Source organism: Lemur catta, chromosome 3 (assembly GCF_020740605.2).
Source record: "Lemur catta isolate mLemCat1 chromosome 3, mLemCat1.pri, whole genome shotgun sequence".
Classification (NCBI taxonomy): Eukaryota; Metazoa; Chordata; class Mammalia; order Primates; family Lemuridae; genus Lemur; species Lemur catta.
Window position 1 is genome coordinate 77933365 of NC_059130.1, and position 14832 is coordinate 77948196.

A 14832-nucleotide genomic window follows, 5' to 3' on the forward strand; every position below is an offset into this window, starting at 1 on the left:
GAGACCCATGGCTATGCAGCCTGGTTTTTTAAAATGTTTCTCTCAGAAATATCACACAACAATTTTCTTTCTTTCAGAGACAGAAAGAACTTGTGGATTATTCTCATGACACATTCTCTCTTTGGATATAAAATATATCAAAGGGAAGATAAAACCATGGTTGGCACTAGGTGTTTGTTGAATGGGTTAGTAAATAAGAGCAAATGTTAGCAATGAATAGTCTAAAGTCTAATTCTTTGGTTCAAAGAAATCAATTCCACAAATATAACGTGGGGGACTTGGCAAATGCTTCCAGGCAAAAACTTTAAGGGTTTAATTATCCCAGCCTTACATAAATAGTATTATGAAACTTCCTAAAAGCTAACATAGTGAAAGTTATACAAAGTACTGTGCCCAGATCACTACAAATACTCATCCCACCCTACTCTTCACTTGCCAGGCCGAGCCTGGATGATTTGGGCTCAGTTCTAGGCACCACCTGGCAAGAGGGGCACTGGTGAACCTGGAAGCATCTAGAGGCTGGTGCTGGCTCTATAAACGTGAAATGAGGAGCGACTGGAAGAACCAAGGATGGGTGGCCTGGAAAAGGACGGACCTGAGAGCTGCTTCTAGTATTATATCTGAAGGCCTGTCAGTAAGAGAGGAGCAGCCTGTGCCAGCCTGTCACCAGGCCTGTTCCCAGCCAGTCAGCACCAGGGACTCCTGCTTGGCTCTGGGGCTCTGATCCCTTCTACTCAGTGCTCCCACAGGGGTCTGTGGGACAAGATGTTACTGTATGTACTATTAAAAAAAAAAAAAGATATTGTGGTTAACTATGCTTGGGCAAAACTTTACTGACAGTATTCCTTAGAGTAGAATGTTTTGGAACCTTCAAATGCTACTATCATTGTGAATACCCGAGATAGAGAGGCATATTCCAAGTTTCCCAATCTTCGTGAACTCCCAGAACCCTCTCCTGGAACTAGTAACTTCCACATACCACACACTCTGGGAAACCCGATTCAAGACTTTTCTCTTTTCACCAGGCTCAGCACTGATATAGGGACATAAGAGCAGGGCAGGAAACCAAAGGTTTTGACGCAGTGCCTGCCTTCAAAGACATCTTCATCTGTAAAGAAGAATGACTGATACTAAGCCTGGACTAGATGACACTGGGGGGTGGGGAACTTCATGGGAGAAGACCCCCTCATTCATGTAGTATCCCTCGGACTAACGTGACACCATCTACATCATATGAAGTAGGAAAGGACTAAACAGTGGCCTTGTAATCTCTGATTAAAGACCCAGAACTTTGGGAAGTGATCTAGCCTTCGTTGTGGACACTGTTCAACCCCAAGACTCATCCATCCTTCTTAAAACCTTCTAATTTTAGCAAGTCAATTTATTGCCAAAGAGTACTACCACTCTCTCAAGGATATTAAATTACTTAGAACTGTGTAAATATGTGCCTCAAATTTACTAACTCATTCTACCCACCCTGCCTCCAACCTTTAGGAAGGGAAACGAAGTCAGTATTCTGTTGTTTAACCTGGCATGAACTGCAACTCAATGCAAGGCTGATAGAATGCTTGGTTTTTATCTTCTTTTCTTTGCTAAAGGGTGACAGCAGAGTACTAAAGGGTCAAGAAGATCAGTCCTTTTACTCCAAAATATTGGGTAGAGAGAACAGGAGGAGAAGCAATATGGCCACTTAAGCACCTTGCAATCTGGCTGGAGACCAAGACATGGGATAGAGCCACATACCTGAACAGATGTTTAGACAAGAGAGACTGATGTAGGTAGAATGAGGTCATAGGGAGGGTCACGAAGAAGGTCGGAGTTCAGGTCAGTATTTGGACACGCAGAGAGGAGGAAGGAGAGTGAGGTCTAAGGGTCTTGGGTGATCCCCCCAGTATACTGTACTGCAATTACACATACACCCTCATGCACAAGGATGTAGTTTTAATTTCTTGATCACCTAGCAACCTAGTTCCATCCTCATGGTCTTCCTTCATTTAACCTTGATAAATCATAACTTGTATAGAAAAACTGGGTCTATGAAAGAGAAAGATTTAATACCATGTTGAAACCTCCTCTTACACAAAAATGAAAAACATGCTACCTCCATCCTATTTCTTCCCAGAAATGAAAACATTTATAAAGGTTTCCTTGACCACTGAGGGAAGAAAAATATGTTTATCACTCTGTTTAATCCCCACAGACTCAATGACCATGCCGCCAGGGAGGCCCCCAAACTTCCTGTCTCCGTAGATGTGATCCTCTCAAAGTAAAATTAGCCCTCCTGGCTGAATGCGCTTGCTGCTTTTCAAATGTGTACACTTCATCAGAGTTGTTATAAATAAATTGTGTCTTGATTTAGGACACATCAGCTACTGTTGCTATTTCAGTGCTACCTTAGCAGTCTAAGTTTTCACTGGAAGTAGCAGTTACAGGGAGGAAAATGCTAGCACAGGAGTGTGACTTACCAGTCCCGAAGCTCTCCTCCCCACAAAGGGACAGTTTACTTGCATCCATCAAATTCCCAAAAAACTTCCAGCCAGTTGGGGTCTCATACAAAGCGATCTTTGTAGCATTAGCCACCCTTCAAAGGCATGAAATCAAAGTTACATCACAGCAGGACTGTTAGCGTAGCCATGTGAGGATGGAAAAGAGCAACTGTTATTGTGATCAAGGGTCCCATTTAGCATTGCTCAGAGGTATACATAATTCTAAGATTGGTGGAAAATCATAAGAGAAAACTTGTGCACAATGGGCTATTATATGTGGATTCAGAGGAGGGGGAAGAAGAGGAAGAAGAAAGAATTAATTCAAAACACTGAGTTTAATATTTTAGAAGAAACAACGGTAGTAAAATCTGCAGGGCTGTTTTGTAGGCTATTTAAAACCATGTGTTTTGGACATAGACTGCATCTATAACCATTCTATAATGAACAAAGGAATGATGTTTTGATGTACTTATAATCACGGAATCATGAAATACTGGGTTTGGGAGGTCAGCACTTTAGAGAGAAGGAAACAGGGCTCAGAATGTCATGTGATCAGACCAACGTCACTCAGCCAGGATGACTGACCACCCGGTGTTCAACTGCCCAGCCAATGGTCTTCATCTCATCAGAAGGCCCTGCAGGGAGAGGACCAGTGGGGTCTCCTGTTGCACCCACTTCACCCACACTGCTGGGTGGTCCCCTTTCCCTTCTGATACATCTTTTACTTCTCCCTAGACATCTTTAGACTTTCAAACTTTTGAGTGACTTTTCAAAGAAATTCCTTTCCTTTTGAACAGGAAAAGTTATCTGATAGTTTTCATTCACTGTTTTAGTGAGATTTGCTTCCAGAATGCTTGCCTTATTCCTAGCGAAGCGAGGTCAGGGTTTCCTAATATATGAGGAAAATCAAATCTATAATTTTGAAAACCATGAAAGTACAATAAACTTTTACCTGGATAATGAGGTATTTCAGATGAATTTCTATATATGGATTATCATGTTTTCCAAAAGTTGGAATTAATCTGTTCCTGGACGACACAGAAGGCATTCCAGGACCTGATGGGTTTAATGGATGATAGCAGGGCCACAAACCAGCTCATAGCTTCAGATGTAGGAGCTGGAGGCAGAAACAGTGGGTTTGAATTCTAGCTCTAACTTGGCTGTGGGGTCTCGGACAAGAGTGTTAACTTCTCTGACTTTCAGTTTCCTCCTCCTTAAAATGAGGATTGCTGTGAGGATTTAGATGGTGAATATAAAAACACTATATAAACTATGAACCACCATACAGATATTAGTCATTACTTTCTTGTTAGCTGAAGCAAAGTCAGCACTGATTCTGCGACCAGCTCCCCTCCGGCAGGAAACTACTGCATGGCCCCACACAGGGAGCAAAGGCTCTGGGTTCAAATTCTGACTCAGCCATTTATTAGCTGGGTGACCTTGGTCCTAGGACCTAGGTCCTTTTGTTTTCCCACCAGTAAAATGGGGTTGCCAAGGCCGGAGGATCACTTGAGGCCAGGAGTTCGAGATCAGAGTGAGGAAGAGCAAGATCCTGTCTCTACAAAAAAACCAGAAAAATTAGCTGGGTGTGGTGGTGCACACCTGTAGTCCCAGCTATTCGGGAGGCTGAGGCAAGAGGATCACTCGAGCCCAGGAGTTTGAGGTTGCCATGAGCTATGATGATGCCACTGCACTCCAGCCTAGGCAACAGAGTGAGACCCTGTCTCCAAATAACTAACTAAATTAACTAACATAACTAATTAATTAAAATAAAATGGGGTTATATACAGCATTTACCTCATGAGGTTGGTCTGAGAATTAAATGACTTAAAACACATAAAAGATTTAGTGTCTAGGACAAGGTAATGTTCAATAAATAATTAGCTATCCCTATAAGAGGCTAGATACATGAGTGTATTTTCTTCCCTGGCCTTGACCTTTTACTTATTAATTCATTCTTTTTTTTTTTTCTTCTTTTGAGACAGAGTCTTGCTCTGTTGCCCAGGCTAGAGTGCCATGGCATCAGCCTGCTCACAGCAACCTCAAACTCCTGGGCTCAAGTGATCCTCCTGCTTCAGCCTTCCAAGTAGCTGGGACTACAGGTGCATGCCACAATGCCTGGCTAATTTTTCTATTTTTAGTAGAGACAGGGGTCTCGCTCTTGCTTAAGCTGGTCTTGAGCCCCTGACCTGAAACAATCTTCCCACCTCGGCCTCCCAGAGTGCTAGGATTATAGGCGTGAGCCACCGTGTCCAGCCTAACTCATTCTTTCTTTACCTTTCATTTAGCAAACGTTTCCTGGGCATCTGGCATGTTCTAATTAATATTTCCCCTAGTCCTCATTTGTTACTTATTATTTTTATTTTTCAAGTTTTTAGATGTTATCTCATAAGCCACCTTAAAGCCTTTGTACAATGAAGTGATACATTATAAATAGACAAATACACAAACAAGAAAATCTGAGATATCAACTGTTTATTGTCACTGGTTTCTAGCTCATAAAAACTGAATGTAATTTTTTTTACCTATTTGAACTTTCTGTTTTAGATTTTGCATAAATGAACATTCACTGTGCTTGTGTGTACATGGGTGATCCAATTCTGTTGAAACTCCAAAATTACTTCAATCTGCTCTTTCACCCAAACTCTGTGCATACTGCTAAAGAAAAGTGATCTTCTAGAAAGATGTCTTGAGTACAGTGTAAGTGCTATCCATTCATTTATTCATTAACATTTATTCATTCATTCATTGTTTAAAAAATGATGTGTTTGTGTGTGTGTATACGCGTTTGTCCTGCTGTGTGCCAGGCACACCAGGGTTGAGCAGAGTCTAGGATGGTGAAGAACACAATCCTCTCTCTGCCGAAGTACACAGCCCAGCAGGGAGCCAGTCAAGCACACAGGCTATGAGAACACAGTGTGGTAAGTGCCAGGAGGGAGGAAGTCCAGGGTGCTGAGGGAGCTTAGAGTGGGGCATCTAATCCAGAAAAAACCCCACCCATTCCCTCATATAAGAAGCACTTAGTTAGCACACACTGTGCACCGGACACCTACGCTGGAAGGGAAGGACGAGTGCACCGGGCACAGTGAAGGGCACAGTGAGGACCAGGACAATCCAAGACAGGAGGGCCAAGGAAGTGGAGAGACCTACCGGTCCAGGGCGCCACTCGTGGGCATGCTGCGTGCAAAGCCGCGGACCCCGGTTTGCTGGAAGTACGGAATGCTGAAGATGTTGGCAGCAATGACAGCCACAGAGTCTGAAGGGTTCACGAAGAACCCGTGCTTGCCCAGAATCATGTTTCGATCCTGTGGGGGGAAAGAAGATTCAAAGGAAGACCTTTTAATCAGACTACAAGAAATCAAACTATCTTCCATGGGGGTTTTATAAAACTTAAAACTATAAAATTGAAAATTGATACATTTACTTATACTGAGTTTTAAACACTGGATTTTATTTTTAATGGGTTTATACAGTGCCGTTGGGCCAAAGAGTTAAAACTGTTTTCAATTAAAGTGCAAATACAAACTCCTTTTGAGCCGAATACTCTGTTCTCCCTCCAGAGGCCAGCTAACGTTAACCTCCTAGACCTTTTCCAAACTCTGGAACCAATCACCTCTCTCCCAGGGGAGGGGAGAACACAATGAGAGAGGAAACGTTCGCTGTTTACACAGTTCTTGGCTGTTTACACAGTTCGGTAGGTCTACCAGGCATCCTTTTGAAGAACAAAGGCAGACTTCTTCAAGGAAAGGCTTCTAAATCCTGGCCTCTCCATTGGGTACTGGACCCAGCAAATATGCTGCCACTCTCACTGGTTCCTTGGTGCCTGGTGCACAGTCGCACTCAAGTAACTGGGAATATGGAGGGAAAAACCTGCCAACATGTACCATATCACAAAGATGCGTTGTGAAATAATGTCTGCTAGGGATCCCTTTAATTTCCCAAAATTTTGATAAGGGAAAAATGATTCTTCGGGAAATAGTGGATTCTAGCTGATGGTAAAGAACAATAGCAACAAGAAAAATATTTTTTCAACTAAGTAAACGTGTACAGCGCCTACTACCTGTGAGACGCCAGGGAGACAATCTGAGACACATCTCTTCATTGTCTGTTACAGAGTCACCGATGTAAATAAAACAGCTTATTTACAAACATTTTAATTGTAGAGAAGGAATAAAATGTTAATTCTCTCAATATCATCTTCTTATAGAATATAAAATTATAGTTTCAACATTCAGCTAATGTGAATGAATGGGTACACTATAAGACCAAAACCTTTTCCAGAGATTAAATAAGTAGCCGGTTGCCGGTTGAGAGCAGAAACCTTCTTTAGGGCAGGTATGTAGAACCCAACCAGCTCAGGAAAGAGCAGTCATTATAGCACACCTGGAACCTGCCACTCTTAGCAAATATGGATATTTGAAATTAAACACATGGGTTACGTGGGTCACATTTCAGTGACTCTTATTTCTGTTCAAGACGGTCTTTTAGTAATTTAGTTCTGACCTCAGATACAATGAGAGACCCTTGACAGTCGCTCCCAGAGCCTGGTGGAAGCAGCTCCCCTTTTTCCCCATCGCAAGATCAGGCCTGGCCTGCATCAGAGTTCACTTAAATGCACTTCTACCCACCCCGTCTCCATCGAAGGCAGCCCCAAAATCATGCTCTCCTGACTTCATGGTCTCCACCAGGTCGGCTGCGTAGGTGAGGTTGGGGTCAGGGTGGTGGCCTCCAAAGTCCTCCAGAGGAACGCAGTTAACTGCTGAGTTTGCAGGGGCGCCGAGTTCTTCACAGAGGATCTTCTTCACATATGGTCCCACAACTACGGAAAGCACAAAGTAAAAGTATGTGGGGAATCGGAAAATAAAACTTCTTAAAGTACGTGAGGGTGGGGGGTGAGGTGGATGCATTCCGGGGAGAGGAAAGGCATGAGCAACAATGAGAACGTACGAACTGTATTCAGGGACTATGAGGAGTAAGTCTGACTGGGGAAGAAGTTCCTATAAAAGGGAACAATGAGAGATTAGGTTGAGAAGGTGGGGCCATTCGAGAGGGAAGAGAGGGAAGGGAAGGAACTAACCGTCACGAAGCCCCTACTGCACACCTGTGCCAGGCACTTCTCAACCATTTCCTCATTCGGTCCTTCAGAAGAACCCACAAGGTGGGACAGCTCAGTGCTTAAGAGCCTAGACCCTGGATTCACAATGTCTCGGGTTCAAATCCCACCTCTGCCAATGACTGGCTGTGCAATTTTGGGAAAGTTATTTAATCCCTCTGTGCCTCAGTCTCTCCCATCTGCAAAATGAGGATCATAACAGTAACCACCTAACACGGTTGATGTGAGGATTAAATGAGTTAATAGATAGGAAGCACTGACAACAGTACCTGGCACGTATGTTACAAATGTTTACATTATGATTATAACCTCCAATTTATAGATAAGAAAACTGATGTTCTGAGGTAAGAAATTTGCCCAAACTTACACAGCTAGTAGGAGTGGGGTTGGGGATTCAGAGTTCCCATCTTTCTACGATGTCAAGCTTTCTGAAAAACTGGTCAAAACGTACAAACAAACAAAAACCAATAACAACAACAAGTGACAGGAGGAACCAGTCACGTATGTTTACAATGACATTTTGTATACCAAGAACATGCATCTCTAAGATGCTGAGGATGAGTTTTCATCAAGGAAGGTACTAACCCCAGCACAATACATGCCAGAGGTCAGAACAGGGCAGAGTGTCTCCTACTAGGGGCCACATGTTAAGCAGGTTATTGACACTCTACAGAATGAGGTCAAGGCAGCCAGGGCTGTGAAGGATACGGAAATGGAGGCATTAGAGGAACAACCGAAAGATCTGGAAAAAAGAATTCTATTTCCTGACCAGCTTCTCTTACCCAATATCCCCCCACAAGCCCCATTCTCTAGCCAGCCCAGGCTTCGCCTCATTTTCTTAATCTGGCTTCTATTTTTAAACCTTCACATCTTTGTGACAGCCATCGACTCTGCTGGGAAGAACTATTGCTTGATTTCTATCACCCTAGATCTTTTTTTCCTAAAAGCTGAGTGTTATGAAGAACTGCCACTTCTTTGAGGAAACCTTTCTTGATACCCCTAGTCAAACTATGCCTTTTTCTAACCCCAAAGACAATACTTGGGATTCTAATTCTCATTTTGTTGGCCTGGTAGTGGTTAGTTTTTTACCTACCTCATGTCCCCAAACGTTCCCCAAACTCTTAGAAGGAAGCCATCTGCCAACTCCCTGCCTCGTCCCCAAGCATACATGTAGCAGGTTCTCAATACATGTCTGTTGACTGGCTTAAAATGACAGGATAGCTTTGTCTGAATAAGGAAGTAGACACGTTCTGTGGGACTCCAGAGGGCCAGCCAGCATCCCAGAGGAGAAGTTCCAGGGATGGAAAATTTCAGCCCACCAGGAAAATATTTTCTAACCATGGTTTGCAGTGTAAGAGGAGGCCCCAAACAGCATCACTGAAAAGGTCCAAGCACTAGGCAGAAAGTCTTCCCCAGCCAGGCAGACCTGCCTGTGGATTACCACACCAGGGAGAATCCCTGCCACTCAAAGGATCTAACATTCTAAAATTATTACAAAACATATAGACCCGCAGTTCCCAACCTTTTTGGCACCAGGGACAGGTTTCATGGAAGATGATTTTTCCACAGACCAGGGTGGTGGGAGAATGGTTTTGGGATGATTCAAGCACATTACATTTATTGTGTAGTCAAACCTCTCTGCTAATGATAACCTGTATTTGCAGCCACTCTCCAGCACTAGCATCACTGCCTCAGCTCCACCTCAGATCATCAGGCACTAGATTCTCATAAGGAGCACACAACCTAGATCCCTCGCATGCACAGTTTACAGTAGGGTTTGTGCTCCCATGAGAATTTAAGGCCGCCGCTGATCAGACAGGAGGCAGAGCTTACGCAGCAAAGCGAGTGATGGGGAGCCGCTATAAATGCAGATGAAGCTTCACTCTACTCATCCACTGCTTACCTCCTGCTGTATGGCCGGGTTCCTAACAGGCCATGGACCCGGTACGGGTTGTGGCCCGGGGGTTGGGGACTACAGATATGGACAATCTAAGTGCTCAGGAATTCTCCTATTCCTACATGTGAGAAAATTCCATGGCCCTGGTTCACAATGATGGCTGCCGTCTCTATTGATCTGACCACCCAACCCACAGAGGAGGAAGAGAAGGATATACACATCCTGTCATTCCTGAATTTAGTCCTCAGCTTGCTTTTTCCCTCTTCTAAGAAAAAGAGCAAGTAAGGGCAGGTGAGTTGGGGTTCAGGGCTCAGGGGCATGTTTACCACATTTAGCAAATACATTTCTCCCTCAGAAATACACAGGGGTGTGCAGAAGAATGAGCGGTATCTTCCGAGGGGGAGGGAGAGCCCACAGCAACAGTTGCATGTTACTCAAAACCTGATGCTTAATGTGGAAACACTGACCTTCACGCTAGCTTACCATGAGGAATGGCACTACTATTTTTGCTGCATACAATTAGATTTTTATCTGTGTGAATACTGCTTGGAAAAGGTTGCAAAATAACTCTGTTTAAAAACTGTCAGAGAGAGACTTGAGAAGAGGCTTGTTAAAGCATCATGATACACATAGTAGAGAGCAACTTCCCATCTTTGAGAGAGGGGAATCTTAGAGAAATGACTCCATACCTCCATGCATGGCATCTATACGGATCTTTAGCCGGTTTGGACCAGAAAGTAGTTCTTTCAGTGCATTGAAATCAAAGATGTTTCTCAGCATCGCAGCATAAGCTTCCACCGAATCCACAATTTCCACTGTGAGAACAAGCAACGTTAAGAGATGGAAGGATTAAACACATTTAGAAATACCATACTCTGAAATGATTATATTGCTATAAACCTGAAATAGCTATTTTAAAAGGACAATTATGGAGCAGCTTCAATATACCAGAGCTATTAAACATCTTATTCAATACCAACAATTTTCCTGAGAAGTAAATGTTGTCTTACTTTATAATGAGGAAGCCTAAGGTCTGAAAGGGTAAGCACTTGCCCACACAGCCAGATGGGGCACACAGGGACTTTCAACGGAGGTGGCATAAATTCTGCTAGGCAGCCACACTGCTTCCCTAGCCATCTCCATAAGAGGTGCACTTTAGTGTTGAGGATGATGGGAAACATCATGCCTACTTTTCTTCCTTTTCTTTTTCAGGTCCATTGTCATCAAGACTTAATGATAAAAAGTTGAAAACAAAATTTTTGAATGAGTCACTTTTCACATATACTGCTTAAGAAATAAAACAAACGTAAGAACTTAGTATTGTTGTTGTTCTTGTTGGATTGTCATGGGTTCTGAATATTTTCAAGACATTAAAATTTTAAGAAACTCTCTACTGGTGTTTTCTGAACCCCAAGAACATCTTTGAGATGTACCAAAGTACCACTTTATCTTTATTAGGATGAATTGTCAGCTCTCGATGGGTAGGTTCAAACCAAAAATGTATTGTATAAAGTTGCAGTCCAGAAGAAAAGAATACATGTTAGGGCAAAGTCAAAATGCAAGTCCATTGTCAATCATCTCATCCTCACTTTATCCATATGAATAACTGTATAAACATTTATTCCATCAATTATTACAATACCTTGGCATTCAACAACAAAAGGTTAACCACAGCTGCCTCTACAGGGAGTTTCAATTTAGCTCCTAAACTTGGTCTGATTGATTTTACTCAATCAGGGCAAAAAAAAAAAAAAAAAGAAAGAAAGTCCAGGCTTGGGAGTCATTCACACCTGAGTTTAAATCCTGGTTTTTACCATTCACTGACTGTGACCTTGAGCATGTTGCTTAATGTCTCTCGACCTTCATTTCCTCATGTGTAAATAATGAATATTGACAGTGCTGCTCTCACAGGTCTACTGTGAGAATAAAATGGAATAATGCATGTGAAGAGTCCAGCACATAACAAGAGGCCAGTAAAAGTTAACTACGAGTGCAATCTTATAGATCTTCTAGTCAAGGCCATTTGTTTTATAGATATGGAAACTGAGGCCCAGAGAATTGGAAGTGACTTACCCAATGTCACGCAGCTGATCACTGTCAGGGCTCAGAAAGCCCATGTCACTAGACTCCCAAACCTAACTCCAGACTTGTTAATGGATTAATGCTTGCAAAGCCCGGTGACCACAATCTTTCCATAGCTGAAGGCCCACTGTATTAACACCTCAAAAGGAAAATTGCTCAAGTTGGAAACAGGAGTGGGCAGGAAGAGAAGGAAAGTAAACATGCCTGTGAAGGGTTTGAACTTGTTTTCCAAATCAAACTGCTGCTTTCCCAGAACACCAAGGTCTACTTTCAGGTCAGGGCAAATTGCATATTCTTCAATTGTCTTGCTGATTTGGAAAATTTTATCAGTTATTGCTTCTGGAGCAGGACCTGGAAATCAAACAGCAAACAGTAGGTCACTTTGTGCAGCTCAGATGAAAATACAAAGAATCCAAAGTTCATCAGTTCCCCTTCACTAGCACATGTACCATGTCATCATTCAGGCAGCAGAGCATCAGGACTTTTTCTAAAAGGAAATATGTTAGTGATGATTTGCACATGGCTCTTCATATCCAGGTACAGCAGAATGAGAATCATTTCACTGTCACCAAAATGAAGAAATAAAGCAAATAGCCCCCCTGCTAAAGGATTAGAACCAGAACCCTGGCTTCCTAAGGCTTCAGGTGTTGGTTTATCCTACTGAATATAAAATTGCCTGTCTTGAAAATGACAGCAAACTTACCTCCATTAGAAATATTGAATTTGATTCCAAAGTCTCCATTGGGCCCTCCTGGGTTGTGGCTGGCTGTCAGAATGATCCCACCAATGGCTTTGATTTTTCTGATGATGCAGGATACAGCAGGGGTGGAGAGGATTCCATTCTGTCCAATAACTAAGCGGCCAATCTAGGAGAAGAAACCCAGAGCCCACATTTTAACATCAATAAATTTAGAGCCATTGCACAGAAACACCAGAACAACAGGCAGATGTACAAAGAAATATTCTACTGGACGAGAAAAGATTTTCTTTAATGAACATTTACAGCTTGAATGTCTCCACCATATTATTGAAGTAGAATCAGCATTGTGGAACGAAGCCATTCCTTCAGATAGTTTTTGGGACTTTGCAGTTTGAGAAGAGTGTGTGTTTCAGGAGTGCTGTAAGGCTCTGGCAAGAAAACATAGCATCTTCCAAACGGACCCTTTCCAGATCAGGGTTGTAATTTGGATACATTGAAAGATCATGAGAAAGCCCACATTTTTATCCAATTCAATCATACTTTCAATCCACAAGGGGAGAGATGATATAGGTTTAGCTAGTTAAAGGGATTCTATACAAAGAGAGTGCTTTTGTAAAGTAAAATTTTTGAAAAGTAAAACGGGCAATCTTTATATCAAGGATATTATAAAATGAATCTTGTAAATTTACCCTTCTGGTCATCTTGGATTTTTCATATAGTGGTTTTTCTCAAAGCAAGACACACCTACCCATGTTAGAGTGTACCTGGGTTACCTCCTCGACCTAAGACAAGAATGCTGGGAGTTGTTATATTACTGACTAAACCACCTACATGAAAGGACTACAGGTGGGACTTTTGCTGCATTCTTAACTCTTCCCATGTGTCTCACAGATGGTATCAGCACAGCTCCTAAATCTTTTTGCACTAAAATGACAGTAATTTATATCTGTTTCAACATGACCCAAGTTGGAAAATAAGGCAAAAGTCCTGCCAGTTCCTCTGACATACTTGAAGATGTGACTTGCTATATGTAATTAAAAAGACTTATAAAATGGGGAGTTTTTCTGGGACTCAGCGTTGCCACCCTCCCATGGGTCACTGAACACCACCATCCCTCCCAGAAAGCAGGGGGTTCATTTCAGTCACCTCTTGGCTCTCATGTCTATCTCTGAACAATTTTCATTGCAGCTGCCCCAATGTATTTGTTTTCTCCTGCCTTCCCCAAGAAATGGTAACCACCAGAGTAGGTGCTGTAAGTAGGCTAGAGGAACCTGCAGATGGTGCGGGATCAACCCTGATGCTTATTCATGAGCTGCAGAGTGCTTTTTATATCCCATAGCACTTTCAATCCATTCTCCCACTTGCTTCTCCCAAGTCCCACTGCATACATGAGGAAGCTGGAGTCCAGAGTTATCACAATCCTGCCCATTCATTCATTCTGGCACCCAACGAACAGCAATAATAATCATTGATAGAAAGCTGCTAGAGCAGACACTAGGACGGACGACAGGACAAGGTCACACAGCACATTAGTGGCCATAGCTGGGGAAGGTACTGAAATCTCCTGACTCAATACGGTGAGAACGGTGACATCTCACCCTTCCAGATGTGGCCAGGTGTGGTTGCGATGAGAATAAAAGCCTATGTTTGGGAAGTTTCACAATTTCCATAGTGGGGACTTAGGGGTGTTAATTTAATCACCCAGAGTGGGTTCTGGAGTTATCTGGAAATTGTATTTGCACATCAAGCCCACCAACTTTTACTTAGAATGTGTATGTTTTTAGCATGGAAGGAGAGGCTGATGAACATTAAGCAACACCACCCAAGTCACCCCTTAATTCTACTGTTCCTTACGGTAAGATCTGCAGTCAGCAATGGTTCCAGGCTGAGACGATTATAACAGGGCTAAAGGTAAGAAGGAAAGTCGAGAGATAGAAGCAGTAAATCCATGGTAGCTTCTCTCTCTTGAGCCCAAAAAGAGGTACATTTGACCAAAACCGTCCTCTTCCAGAGCAAACTCTTTCTTGTGAATCACCTTAAGAATATTACTCCTCAACCTGACATAGGGGAGATATTGCTCTATTACCCTCCTTCCCTCAAAGATGTCTGGACCATGGTAACAGCTCCTAATTCAATCTCCTCTGCCTCTCTCCCACCTGAACCTCCCTTGCTCTACCCCAGCTGAATCCATCCTATGTACTCAGGCCCACCTAGTTCATCTTTCTAAACCATAATTCTGTGCCCTTATTCTACTCAAAAACCTTCCCTACCATATGATCCAGAAATTTCACTTCTAGATATACACCTAAAGAATTGAAAGCAGGATTCAAACAGACACACACCAATGTTCATAGCAGTACTACTCACAAAAGCCAAAAGGGGGAAGCAAATCAAATGTGCATCAGCAGGTGAATAGGTAAACAAAAGGTTGTATATACATACACTGGAATATTATTCAGCCTTAAAGAAGAGGGAAATCTGGGCATGTGCTACAACACGAATGAACCTTAAGGATACTATACTAACTGAAATAAGCCAGTTATGAAAAGACAAT

General features: G+C 42.6%; 1 protein-coding gene across 2 annotated transcripts in view; it reads right to left on the reverse strand.

Annotated features, from left to right (window-relative positions):
- Window positions 1–14832, reverse strand: part of PGM1 (phosphoglucomutase 1) — a 61716-nt gene that overhangs the window by 16990 nt on the left and 29894 nt on the right. For both annotated transcript variants that reach the window (XM_045547844.1, XM_045547845.1), the window contains exons 2-7: window positions 12282–12444; window positions 11783–11929; window positions 10186–10311; window positions 7115–7305; window positions 5637–5791; window positions 2466–2581 (exon numbers count right to left, since the gene is read on the reverse strand). In XM_045547844.1, the coding sequence (XP_045403800.1) occupies window positions 2466–2581; window positions 5637–5791; window positions 7115–7305; window positions 10186–10311; window positions 11783–11929; window positions 12282–12444 (898 nt within the window). The remainder of the gene's footprint in view (window positions 1–2465; window positions 2582–5636; window positions 5792–7114; window positions 7306–10185; window positions 10312–11782; window positions 11930–12281; window positions 12445–14832) is intronic.